This window comes from Lissotriton vulgaris, chromosome 2_1 (genome assembly GCF_964263255.1).
Source record: "Lissotriton vulgaris chromosome 2_1, aLisVul1.2, whole genome shotgun sequence".
NCBI classification, from domain to species: Eukaryota; Metazoa; Chordata; class Amphibia; order Caudata; family Salamandridae; genus Lissotriton; species Lissotriton vulgaris.
Window position 1 is genome coordinate 353225834 of NC_141687.1, and position 14036 is coordinate 353239869.

Below are 14036 nucleotides of genomic sequence, written 5' to 3' on the forward strand. Positions count from 1 at the left end.
TTGACATCTGCTTGCAGGGCCACTAGCCGCCCCCGTCTCAGCCTTAAACGCCTCCAATGAGGCCCCCATATCCACCTTGAGATCAGCTCTGAGTTCTTGTTTGAATTAACAATGGGAGACCATTAGATTTTTCCGCGTGAGGGTCATGAAGTCCGACCTTGAGATTTCCTCACTGACTGACCCCTTGTTAGCGTGGGCGAAGAAGCTGGAGACCTTTGCGGGCTGCGCCTTTTTGGGGGGCATGGAGAGACGGTTCCGACGTGAATGTTGAGTACACAGTGGCGGTGGCGGTAGGGACCTCTAGGGTCTGAGGATGTCTTGCTGGTGAGGAGCGCATTCACACTTAAGATGCAACGCAGGCCCCTGTGAAAGGCTGCCTGTAGCTCTGCCAAAGGGTCAATCCCACGTGCAGCCCTCCGCTGATCGCCTGTTTAGGGGAGCCCCTCGTCGACCGGTCACACCCCGACAAACCATCCGAGCCTTTGCCGGAGGCCTCCTCTCTACCCCTCACCCCTCTTCATCACAGCACAGGACCTCGTAGGGGCTCCTCTGGTCAATACTCACGCTGACTGGGAGCCCGCTTTGTTCAGAATCAAGCCAGATGGGAAATCGGTGGACAGCAGCCGGAGTCCCACTGTCCGCTGATGCGCTAGAAGGCCATTGGGGGTCGGGCCACCACAGGGAACCGGTCACCACCACCTGCGGCTTCTCCATGGGGGTCTCACAAAGGTGCCTGACCGCCGCCATCTTGGGGTCAGGCACCGCTTCGCCTCCAACACTCCCGGGGGACCGCTATGCTCTAGGGGGCGCCCCCCACTTTCCTCTGCACCTGTCCCTGGTTAACCCCTTCCATGCTCATGACGAGCTCAGCTCGTCATGCAGTACACTGCGCGTGTGCTTATGACGAGCTGAGCTCGTCATGAACAATGGGATTTCAAGGAGTTCAGCATCCAAGGAGAATTGCTGCAGCAGTCAAGGTGTTAAGATGGGAGGTGCTCACGGACGTCTGTTGCACCAGGGGCGTCCCTCCGCATTTAAGGAGCCTTTTAGGAGGGTCTGTCCACCACGGTCAACCCTCCGCCGGGTGCTGTCTTCAGGCGGCCAAGAGCAGTCTCCAGGGTTTCGGGGGCATGGTCGGTGATGCCCCTGTCTGGCTCAGCCGCGGTTCCGGGGCAGACTCAACCAAGTTAGCGCTCAATCTCGTTGCGAGACGCCACTTTGGGCCGCGCCGTGGGCCACAGCAACAGAAGCGAACATCTTCAGTGGCTCCACACTCGTCACCAGAGAGCCCTCACATCTACAGGTGACCCAATCAATCGGGTGACCCGGATTTGGGGACCACAAGCACCTTAGTAATCATAGTTAAGGGGTGGGCCTGGCGCGAAGCCGATCGGATTTACGTCTGGTCAGCCATGATGGTTGGCCACTCCTCAAAAGGCTTTTTTTTTTTTTACAGTTTGTCAAAGATTTTTGGTGTAGGTTTGTCCTCAATGTTGAAGAAGACTTCTGGATTCACACACTGTGGCACCTGACATCTCGCAACATCGGTGGCGGATCCACATTTAATTTTTCTCTGGTGCTCAACCACGACCCGGAGTTGTGCTTTGACTGCCGGACAGTGGCTCCGGAGGGTTTGAAAGAGCAGCCCTTAAGCTGCTTCGACCTGGTGATTAGTTTCACACCGTTCGCCCCAAAAATCTTAATTCCCGGTTCCAGTCGAGAGGAAGGTCTGAGCACTGCCTCGGATGTCATAAGTCCTCGTCCTCCCCCTCGAAGTTGTTGGGTCGGTCAGGTAAGAGACATAAACACACAAAGTGTGGAAGCATGCTTTAACTTTTCCTCATCCATCGACAGATGTGACGGAAAAGTCTTGACGCTGTAAGCCCCTTTCTCGCAAACCTGACCCTAAGTCGGCTCTTCACTTCTCTGTCTTTCCAGGAGCTGGAGCGACCCTCGTCCAACTTAAATAATTCTATTATACCATATGCCTCATGTTTGGGCCACCTGAACCTCCTGCAATGCCTTCGGGCACCAGAGGCTCAGAGGGGACTCCATTGGGACCGGCCCTGCGCAATGGATCCGGTGGTAGATCTGGACCAGTGCAGGCCATGCCCCTGCGGCGGCCTCCAAACCACTAGCTCCAGCCCCATTCTTATCCCTGGAGACCCAAAGCCGAATCCGCACCTAGCAACTCCGATTCTAGCACTGACGGCACCATTGGGTCCTAGGTTGGTTACTTCAGCCTTATTCTGAATGGCTAGAAATGGAGGAAGATTGGGAGGGGTCGCTGGACCCTTTACAAGACCAGTCTGAGCACGAAATTGACTGGTATGTGGAATTGGGTGAGGCTAGTGCACTGAATACCTCCCCAGATTCTGGCATGCTTTCTCCTCCTACCGTGGCTATGGAGGAGTTGAGCTTCATATGCTATGGTGGTGAGAAGGAAGCCGAGGCCTGGACTTTAGCTCCCTTCGGTGGAAGTAAAGACTAACATCTTGGTAGAGGTTCTGCGCCAATGTTTCTCCTCTTCTGAACCCCTCCTGCCTTTCATCGATTCCTTTACGGATGTCCTTCTGGGAACCTGATCTAAGCTCAGCACAGGGTCTCCTGTGAATAGGACAATCGCCCGTTGCCATCATCTTGCACCAGGCGACCCAAATTCTGTACCACCATCCTACCTCCCAAGAGATTAGTGGTCCAAGCTTCTACCTCACAAGGCCCGTTTCCTTTCGCACCCCCGGACAGGGTATCCAAGAAGCGGAAATGTTGGGGCAAGAAAATGTTTCTCCTGCATGCCTATGTGGCAGTTATGCACACTACTTGTGGAAAACGGTTGCGCAAATGCTGCCACGGGTCCTGGAGGAGTCCCGGGCCATTCGATCCCAAGCGGCATCAGACGGGAGAGATGTAGAAAAGTTCACTATTCGCTGTGGGCTTGACACCACCGTATCACTGGGAAGAGCAGTGTCCTTAACAGTAGCTGTACAACACCATGCCTGGCTGAGAACTTGTTTTTTCTGAGGATGTCCAGGCTTCCCTTAGGTACATGCCCTTTGATGGCACCCGTCTCTTCAGAGACGAGGAAGACATGGCCCAGGAGCACTTTAAGTACTTGCAGACTACAGCCAAGTCCTTGGGGTTCTCGGTGACCACTTGTCCTCTGTTTGCTCTATGCCCCTTTGTGGCCACGAAAGGGGCTTTCAGCCAGGTTAGCCATATCCCAGTCACAAGACCACGTAAGTTCAGCAAACTCTGCGCAGTTGAGGGTGGGGCTCCTTTCGACCCTGTGGATCTGGCAGCCTGAGATCGAGTCAGCCCACTCCTCCCCCTGCAGCTTTTAAACCCTCCTAGTCCGGCCCTTCAAGACAATGGTTGGCTGGTTGGTGGTAGGATCAGCCATCACCTCCACCACTAACAAAATATCACATCGGACAAGTGGGCTACTCCCTCCCCTTCGAGACTATCCCTCCTGCTATACCTGTGACTTAAGACTTGCTGACGGAGGACCACCTGAACTTGCTTCAGGAGGAAGTCCAGACTCTTGGCCAAGGGCGCAAAAGAGAGGGTTCCGGGGCCTGAAGTAGGCCATGGTTGCTGTTTCTACTGCTTTCTGGTCCCGAAAAAGGACAAGAGCCTTCGTACTATTCTAGACCTGCGAGCCCTCAACTACTTCCTCAAAAGCCAAAGTTCAAAATTCTCATTCTGGTTCCGGTCTTGTCAGCCCTAGACTCCGGAGACGCGATATTAGAATTGGACTTGCAGTACACCTATCTTCATATTCCCTTCCTGCCTGCCCATAGGTGCTACGTGCGGCACACAGTAAACCTCAAGCACTTTCAGTCCACAGTGCTCTCCTTTGGCCTTACCAGTGCCCCTCGGGTGCTTACTAAAATGATGGTGGTGTTCTCAGATCAGGGGTACCAGTTTTCCACTATCTCGACAACTGTCGCTCTGGGGTGAATCTTCTGCTTTCGCTGAAGTCACACCTGACAACCTCTCGGATGCTTCCTTTCATCTGAGCTGTTCTGGACGCAGTGCAGTTTTGGGCCTATGTATCCGAATGGCGAGTTGAGGATATTCAGGCTAGGATACTGATGTTTTAGCCTCTATCATGGATTTCGGTGATACGGACTCTGAGGCTGCTGGACCTCATGGTCTCCTGCATCCTGCTAGTGCCACATGCCAGATGGCATATGTTGGCTTTGCAGTGCGACTGAAGTTCTAGTGGGTGCAGCATCCGGGGAATCTCTCCAAAATGGTCCAGATCTCGGAGGAAACTACATAGGATCTGCAGTGGTGGCTAACCAACAGTGATTGGGTCAGAGGCAGACACCTCTACCTTCCCCAAGCAGATCACAGATTAGTGACAGATGTCACTCCTGGGATGGGGCTGGCATTTGGGAGAGGTGTAGATCAGAGGACTCTAGTCTCTGGCAGAATCCGGACTCCGCATAAACTTGTTGGAGCTCTGAGCGATTCATTTGCCATTGAAAGCTTTTCTTCCTTCCATCAAAGGAAAGCTGGTTCAGGTGTTCATGGACACCACTACCTCAATGTGGTACTGCAGCAAACAGGGTGGAGTGGGGTCCTGGACCCTTTGTCAAGAGGCTCTCTGTCTCTGGAAATGTCTGGAACAGCAGGGCATATCCCTTGTGGTTCAACACCTGGCAGGTTCCCTGAACATCAGGGCAGGCTTACTCAGCTGTCAATGTCTAGCGGATCACGAGTGGAGTCTCCATGAAGTGGTGGCGCAAGATCTCTTTCAGAAGTGGGGAGATCCTTGGTTGGAAACTCCAGCGCTCAAAACTGCTGACAATGCGCATTCTCGGTGGACATCGAAGGCGGCACTTGGTCGGCAACGCTTTTCATCTCGAGTGGAGCTCAGGCCCCCTGTACGCTTTTCTGACAATACCACTCATGGCCAGAGTGGTCGAGAAGATCAGGAGCGACCGGGCCCAAGTCATTCTTCTTGCTCCAGACTGGGCACTGAGATTTTAGTGTCCTGAGCTTCTCCAACTGATCATTGATCCTCCAATCAGGCTGCCCCAACAAGAGGATCTTCTGTCACAGCAGCAGCGGAGGATCCTCCACCGGAACCTATCAACTCTATGCCTTCTTGCATAGAGATTGAGTGGCGGCAGTTGGCAGCATTCGATCTTCCTCCTGAAGTCTATGATGTGATTTTAGCAGCCAGGCGTCCCTCTACCAAGACTGTGTACGCCTGCAGGTGGCAGATATTTGTAAAATATTGTACAGACCGGTCTATTGATCCTCATTCTGCTTCCTTCTCTCAAGTCCTCTTCTTTATTTTGACCTTTGCCCAGCACGGCTCTGCTCTGGGCACTCTTAAAGGGTACCTTTCAGCCTTGTCTGCTTTCTTGATGCTGCCATATCAGTGCTCTTTATTTAAATTCCCTATTTTAAAAAGATTTCTTAAGGAACTTGTACATATGTTGCCACCTGCACCGTTCATCATGCCTCAGTGAGACCTTTAATTTGATTCTCACCTTTCTGATGTGCGTTCCATTCGAACTTCTGCACACCTGCCCCTCTAGATGCTTTCCAACAAAATAGCTTGTTTGGCAATAACTTCTGTCAGTAGGGTGAGCGAAATGCAGACTCTGTTATCCAAGCCTCCTTACCTTACCATCTTCCCTGATAAGTTGGTGCTTCGCGCTAAGGCCTCCAACCGAAAGGGGTAACAGTATTCCACGTGGGACAGTCAGTCACCTTGCCCACTTTCTATGCTCCTCCACACCCCTCTAAAGAGTAGGTGTAACTCTACCATCTGGACCCAAAAAGAGCATTGTCATTCTACCTTGACTGCACTAAAGAGTTCCAGGTGGAAGATCAACTCTTCTTGAGGTACGGTACGTTGCTATCAAAGAAAGGCCATGGGGTGCAGAAGAGGACCATCTTGCGATGGGTCGTCCTCTGCATCAAAATTTGCTACGTTGTGGCCAAGAAATAGCCCCCTGAAGGCTTAAGAGCTCATTACATCAGATCTAAGCTGCGACAACAGCCTTGCAACGTCGTGTTACAGTCCTTGACATTTATCAGGCAGCAACAGGGGCATCACTGCACACATTCACTAAACATTATTTCCTGGGCAGTGAAGTCCACAGGAATGGCCTTTTTGGCTGCTTTGTACTGCAGGACTTCCTGGTCTAAACTTGTCTGTAGTCCCTCCTATTGGGTGGTATTGCTGGGGTATCTATTCTTCGGTTAGATGGCAGTATCAGATGGACAGGTTACTCACCTTCGATAACGCTTTATCTGGTAGACATAATCTTGCCACAGATTTCTTACTGACCCACCCTTTTTCCCCATGCTCCGGACAGGTTTTCAGGGTCAGGACCGATTTCCTTTCAGTGCCCTGGTTATTTTAAACACACCTCTGTCCGTGCACTTCATGGCTCCGCTCTCCTGGCGTGGAAAGTTGTGAAAAGTACAGAGGTGGCACCTTCATAGGTGACACGGACGTCACTTCTGGTGCATATGACAGTCGTGCAAAGGTGATAGACGCCACCTACCGGTGCACAAGGGTATGGCTCACACAAACGTCTTCCGAATCCAGCTTGACGCCTAGTAAATTCTAAGGTAAGGAATCTGCGGCTTGATTATGGGTCAGATGTACGGCCATTGATGTTTGCGACTCGCAAATTGCATTAATTTGCGAGTCGCAAATATCAATGTACAACAGTGTCAGAGACACTGTTTGCGATTCCCAATTAGGTCGCAAATTGCATGCCTCATACATATTAATGAGACTGGACTGTCGCAATTTGTGACTCCATTGGGAATGGCTGGCACTCCCAGGGATGGAGGCCTGCTAGACCATGTCTGGGACTGCTTTGTCAATAAAGCAGTTTTTTAATGCACTGTCCACATAGATAGCTAGCGGCAGAATGTGAAATGGAGAAACTTTTCAAAATTCTCAAATATATACATTTACGCTGGACACACTACAAACTGATTTGTTTTCAATTCTTAATGCATAGGCTTGACCATTATGCATTTTGATACTATTGCTGTGGAACTTGAAATAATGAAAGGGAGAGTGTTTGCTATTCTGAACGGGATAACGCAAGACTAACAGAGGGTGTATGTAGACTTTGTGTGGGTAGCATTGTTTTGTTCTGGTTATGTCCCTCAGAATGTTTTTAGTGTACTTGATTTCCTGGCCAAGACTGCTGCAGCTGCCAGCGTGAAGTCTCACTTGTTCAAAGTGAAAGCTCCTTTCGAGACAGCTGAGACCTCTTGAAGAAAAATGTTGATTTGGATGAACTAGACTTTGCTGATACGTAGTCGCATTGTAGCACTTAGAACTATTGGTGTTGAGCTTTCTTGTTTTGTGGAGTAGCTTCGTTATTACCTCAGCTCTTCTAATCTATTTTGCATCCTAAAGTACTGGTTGCTCTCTATGCATTCTCATTTTCTGCTTGTCTTCATCTTGTGGGATCACTAATTCAAGTGTGTAAACTTTGTGTTCTCAATCGTATTTAAGCAGTCTCTCAATGCATCATTGAATGGGACAGTCCCTGCGTTCCTGCATTTGGGGGCAAGAACGCTCCATTTAGAAGTAAAGTAGCCAAGGTTTCATGTCTCCTTCTAATCAGCAGAGGCAAAAGATAATCAGTTGGGAAGACCTGTGAATAATATTAAGGTGAGGGTAATCCGCCTTGCAAATAAACCACACAACTTTCCATATTCTATGTGTAGATTTCTTTCTGAAATCCTGTGATGGGATACCTGTGTTGGTCAACTATACTTACTATATCAAGATTGTTATTGTGTGCAAGTTTTTGAAGAAAAAAACCCTGATCACTTCACCTATGTTTTCAGTAGTCTTCAGATCATTCTCTGCATTTATGCTTTGAGGTTTGGTGTAACATAGATGTACATGTAGGGAGATCGCCGAATATGTGAGAAGACAATATGCTAGCTTGCTTCTGACAAAAAGCTTGAGTAACAGGCAGAGATTTATTCTAGTACTTCCCCACTGTCAAAAACCTCATCAGTCATCTACAATGTACACCTTCAATTAAATAGCATTTTCTACACATTGAAACTGACTATACCGATGGCCTAGGTCTCATTATTTGACCAAAAAAGGACTCTCAATCTCCTTTAATATAAGAGGGTTTATGCATTCTTTAGTACCAATGCTAGGTCGTACGTCTCCCCATCCATTAATTTATTGCTAGTACCAATGAATATTTTTCTTTGTACTGCTTCATCACAGAGACCATATGTACAATCATGGTTTGAGGAGTCGAAAAATGAATACAAGCATTCAATGACCTCTTTCACTTTTATGTTTAGGCCGAAGAAGTTTTTAAAAGAGCTAAATTTGAAGATCAAAACTGGCATGTTTACATTGTAAGCCATTCTTAAACTTAGTCAGTGATTTTCACAGTTTTGAAAAACACTGTGGTTGTATGCACTTGCTGCATGTTCTTGTGATGTATCTTAAAGCAGTTATCCACTAAAGTTAAACATAATCTTGAATCTTTTGGGTTGTTAAGGAATTGTGAAAAAACGCACAAAATGTTTACCACCTTAAGCCCTTCTATTTGATTCGTGATGGGCTGCTGCATCATTTCCCGATTTATTCTTGATTTATACACATGGGGGTATTTGTGTTAATATGTTCTTTTTTTTTTTAATTTCTTTGGTGTGTTGAGCAGAAGAGAGAACGGAAGAGGGAACTTGGCCACGTCAATGGATTGATGGACAGGTCTGGAAGGAGAACCACCTCACCAACCAGCGATATGGATTACTGCGATCGCATGTCTGGCAGTATCCGAGCTTTCACCCAGGCCAGGATTTTAGAACGCAGAGGAAGCCGGCCTGGCACACCAACCTCCAGTGCCAGCACTGAAACCCAAAACTCTGAACAGAATGAGGTTGATGAGGACTTAATCGATGTGGACGATGACACATCTGTGCTTGACTCAGACTTTGGGACTCCACAGCTGAAGCGACCGTTCGAACTGCTCATTGCTGCTGCAATGGAACGGAATCCCACCCAGTTTCAGCTCCCAAATGAACTGACTTGTACCACAGCACTTCCAGGTGAGAGACTGTTAGCTAGAGGACATCCATATACAGGTAAGATGGTTAGCACTCTCACCATAGCATTTAAATGTGCCACAAACTTGCCACAGCTGTGTTCCATGCAGTGCTGACATATGTTCCAGTGCTCCCTTGTGATATGTTTGACTGCAGACTGCCTTACTTCAGAGCTTACGTTATGAAGAAGAGAATGTTAACAAAACTAAACAGCACTCACTAGAAAGCGCACTCACTAGTAAAAAGGTCATCTTTTACTTACTTTTCTGTTTTATGGGATCCAAATTTTTTTTTTCCTCCAGCCGCTTCAGGGCACTTATTGAAGTATGGTTGAATTGATGTGTATTATTGTTCTTTGTTGATGTTGTATACTAATGAAACTTTGACCTCCAGACTCCAAAGGGAAGGGTGGTTGAGGAGTGGTGGTGTGTAGAGTGCTGTGACTTGCTAGTTTACAAATTGCTTTCTGAAATGTCTGAAAGTCTTTCATGAAAAGCACGTAGTTTGGTTTGACTGTCAGGGATTTACTGATGGCCTTCCATTGAAGAAGTTTTGGTGGCCTGAAGGTTTTTCCCTACTTTTTAGGTCTTGGCTAGACAGCTCTTGCTCTGTCTCGAAGAGACATATGTACAATTCAGTGGGCTTCAGCCTGCTCCTAGGTGTACCATTTGTTTGCTCCAATGTCGCTCTCATATCTCTCGTTTCCATTTGTCCATGGCATACATTTGTCATGCCTCTTCCTGTGTTTGACCCTCCCCCAGAGCATGGCCAAGTACTTGTTTGCATCAACTGCTCCCGTTTTAGAAGCTACTTTTTTCTTTATCTTTGAGCACTCTTAACAAATGCTTGTGTTTTCACTTGTTCAGTCTCCTCCCACCCACCCCAATCCCGGTTTCTTCTTTCTCTCCATTGATCATTTCTTTATCCCCTTGCTCCCCAAGTGAGGGCCAGCATAAAATGGAGCACCTACTCATTAACCGGTTGGCCAGCAAGTAAAGAATAGAATTGAATCACTTGTAACTGCTGAAACGCTTTTCTGCTCTACAGCAAACATACGGACCCTGACCCTAAATCGAATGTGTGCGTGATTTTCAGATTAGTGTTAAATAATGAACATGATGGAAGTATTAAATGTAACCAATGTTTTACATTTTATGACTAAGTGTTTACTGTTTTCCTCCCTGTTGTCCCACTTTAAATACATACCGCGCGCATATGAATGCCTGCAATGAATACTTCTTGGGAAGACCCAATCCGAGTTTTATCCATGTTCATTGGTAGGCTATTTTCTCTCAGACCTCTTTCTAATGGTAGTTGGGCTTCTCGTTGATGCTTCAAATTCTACACATCGCTCATTGTGCAGAAGACACCTGCTTGTAGAGAGGTAGAGTTGTTAAGCACGCCATGCATTGCAAGATCCCCCCTGTAAATGTCCACTTAATTCCCAGTTCTGAGTCTTGTATCACTATTTAAAAAAAGAAAAAAAATGTAAACCAATTTTATTTATCAAATAACACGTTTGGAGCAGAGCTCCGTAACCCAGAGAAGTCTGCATGATCAATATTCAACATCATGACTTTGACTCTTCACTAATAAATTCAAGGAGAAAATAAGAGCAATACAGATTAAATATGTCAAATGTGAAACTCCCCCCAACTACAATCCCAGCCCCCGTCGCACCTACAGCCTCGTACATAACAGCCTATCTGTAGATTATGCACGATTACCACTCGCTCCAGGAACTTAAATAATAAAGACTACAGCCCATTTGGGCTCGTCAACCGTGGTTCACGACACTTTTAGAACTGTCAGTAGTTCCACATCAAAAGCTACATCTCAATTCCAGTCTTCTCGAGGGCTTGGACGCTAGAGGGAGCCAGAGAGCAGAATTGAGAGAACGCCAGAACGCCATTGCCTCGAGTGCCTCGAGGCGAGTGCAGTGCTGCTGCCACAGAGGGAAGAGAAGCGGAGAGCCACCGTAGTGGGAAAGGGAAAGGAAAGCAGGCTGCCGGTCGGGCGGCCGGCCCTCGGCTTCCCACTCGTCTCCATCTGCCGATTTAAACACCACAAGGTAAACAAGGCCAACCTGCATAAACAGCGTAGCACAGAATTATCGGCGCCTCAGCATCTTGGGGCGTCTTTAGCCTCATAGCCTCGCAGCTTCACAGAACTCTGGCTTTAGCGAGTAAGATAAATTCTCCCCGAGTGCACCTCTGCCAGCCACCTGCCACCGGGGTTGGGAACCCACTAGCGGAACATCGAGCCCCCCCTCTGCAACCTGCAATTTGGGACCCACCTGCTGTTTGTTGGTTTGGCAGCAGAGCGTTGGAGAACGCGAGTGAGACGGCGTGTTGGACATGCAGCGCCACGGATTTTTGACCCTTCCCGGTCTCTCCGGCCTCTCCCCCGGTGCGAGCGGCTTACAGGCTGGTGGCTTGGCTGTTCCCTGCCCCCCCTCCCCGTGCAGAGCAGAGCGCGGGAGCGCGACCGCAGGTGGCTGCCAGAACTCGCAGCCTTTGCAGCAGCGGCAGGGGCCACGAGAGCTCTTGGTCAGCTCAGGGCCAGTCTGGAAAGCGGAGGAGGACTGCAGCAAGGTTCCCTACAGCGGCAGGAGCATTCCAGAAGCCGCGGGAACACTCAGCAGCCCAGGTAACAGTAGCAGCCAGGGCTACCCCAGAGGCGGCGGGAGTCGCAGGAGCCACTGAGACCAGCCTGTGCATCTGTGCATCTGTCGACGCGGGAGACAAGAGGTAAGAGGTGGAGGCAAGCGCGGCAGCCGTTAGAGGTCGCCGCTAAGTAGGAGCCAGAGGGCGCGGTCTGAGGGGTTGGTAGACTAGGTCTCCAGCTTGCAGCCCCCCTCGTGTGCACCGCTTGCTAACCCCTACGTCCCCCCCCCCCCCCCCCCCCCCTCCGAGCCCTCAAAACAAAAAACACAGCTCAACACAGGGGCCCACATCAGCACTAGTACTTGTATCCCCTCCCCCCCCAGCACAATCAGGCAGAATCAAGCCTAGCCCCAGCAAACGGCGCAAAAAGAGATGACGCTGAGGAAGACTAAATCCTGCACGGAGGATGAGCTGGAAGTGAACCCTGAGAGTCTAGCACAAAGAAGGTTAACCAGAAGCATAAGTACCCAAAAATCCCAGGACCTGGACACTGGCAATTCCCTCCCCAAGGCCTTATCACTCAATTCTCTCAGGCCTCAAACTGCCCCTCACCTTTATGAAACGTCACAAGATCCCGCAACCAATGCCATACCGGGGATCCCAAAGATCCATCTTGCCCCAGGGGACTCTTACTCCTGCGAGTCTGCTAACTTCGAGTCACCTGGCAGGGGTGCGGAAATTTTTCAAAAATCTACTTGGCTAGGGGACAAAATGTTACAAAGATCTACTTGTCCTGGGAAGGTAGCTGCTTGTCCCACCTACTCCATAAATCACTATGGTAGGTCTGCACAGAGAGACCCCGCACTGCAACCCGTGCAACATACGGTGCAATATATATTTCAAGGGAAAGTCCAATTATGCAGTGCATGGTCATGCACTCTTAAATGCAACTGTTGTTCTGGCTGACTGTACAGCATGTGTACAGATATGTCAGTGTGCGCTGCACCCAATTATCAACTATTTTGCATGTAACACATTTTCATATGTAGAGAAATAGTACCTAACGGCAAAGGGCAGACTGCATTTCTTGAAGTGTTTTTGGTACAGTCCAGACTGTCGAAATTTGAACCTGTAGGACAGAAAGGTGTTCTCCATTATAGAGCTATCTCATAGCTGTCCAACTTCAAAAATCCTCAGATGTGATGAGCTGATAAACGTGTGGATGGGAAAAACTGCACTTCTTGGCAGAGGCTACGAAGAGTTCATGGGGCAGCAAAATCACGTAGCAGATGCGCTCTGGTTCACTGAGGCAGTATCCAATACACAAGAGGCAGGTGTGATGTGATTATATTATTATGCACTCACTGCTACATCTCCACATTCTTCTCCCACACAAAGACCATATGCGGCACTGGCAGTAGCTGTACAGGGTTGTCTATTGCAATTAGTAATGGCTTCATTAGAGTAAGCTTCCCTAACCTGAAGAGCTGCAGGTCAGCAATGGATGTTCGAGTTTGTCTCCTTCAGATGTATAGGACATGTAGCAGTCACGCAGCTGAAAAGCAAGCATTAGTTTCACAGGGAAGGAGTGTTAAGAAAAGACAGTAAATCTAGAAGTGGAGAGCTGAGCATCACTGTGACAGGGACTAGTGAGCAACTGCAATCACTCAACATTTCATGTCACACCCATGCAGCAAGTCCTGAATACTGTATTCTGAGGGCAGTGTGAGTGCAGTGGTGGTAGCAGGCACAGTGTGCAAGGCTGGAGTGGGTCTGGGGGCAGGGTCAAAGCAGTGGCTAAAAAAACTAAATATTTTCTAACCTTTTGTGGTCTTTCACCTCCAGGTAACTACGTGTATAATACTGGATAGCTTTAATTGAAATGAAAACTATGTTGATCAGTGAGAAATGCAGTATGGGACATTATGAAACCTCGATTAGTTCATGCACCGACCTGACCATAAACATTTAGTACAGCATGCAAGAATCTCTGACAGACCATCCCAGACCATCCTAGACACAGGCACCCACATGTGCAGACTACACATGCATCCCTATGCACTGGTGGCAGTGCAAGTTTTGCTGCAGACTTCTGATGCTAGCCACAGGCAGCCGTCTTGTAGGCCACTGAACTCAAACTGTCAAAGAGCTGAGTCAGCCCTTGACTACCTGGGGTAGAGGTAGAGGTGGAGGCTGTGAGATGCCTGCACACTGGGTCTCTGCTGAAAGAGGTTCTGGTCACCGGAGGTGGAAGGGGCAGGTTCTGCTCACATTCAATGAAACAGCTCTGTATCCGTGTGGCCTGTCTTGTAGGATTTTAATGCCACCTAGTAGTGACACTGAACCAGTATCAAT

General features: G+C 48.8%; 1 protein-coding gene across 2 annotated transcripts in view; it reads left to right on the forward strand.

Moving 5' to 3' along the window:
• PHF12 (PHD finger protein 12) overlaps window positions 1-14036 on the forward strand; it is a 375664-nt gene that overhangs the window by 117206 nt on the left and 244422 nt on the right. The window contains exon 4 of one of the 2 annotated variants that reach the window (XM_086955134.1): window positions 8691-9114. In XM_086955134.1, coding sequence (XP_086811260.1) covers window positions 8691-9114 — 424 coding nt within the window. The remainder of the gene's footprint in view (window positions 1-8690; window positions 9115-14036) is intronic. The other variant, XM_086955135.1, reaches the window with a different exon arrangement.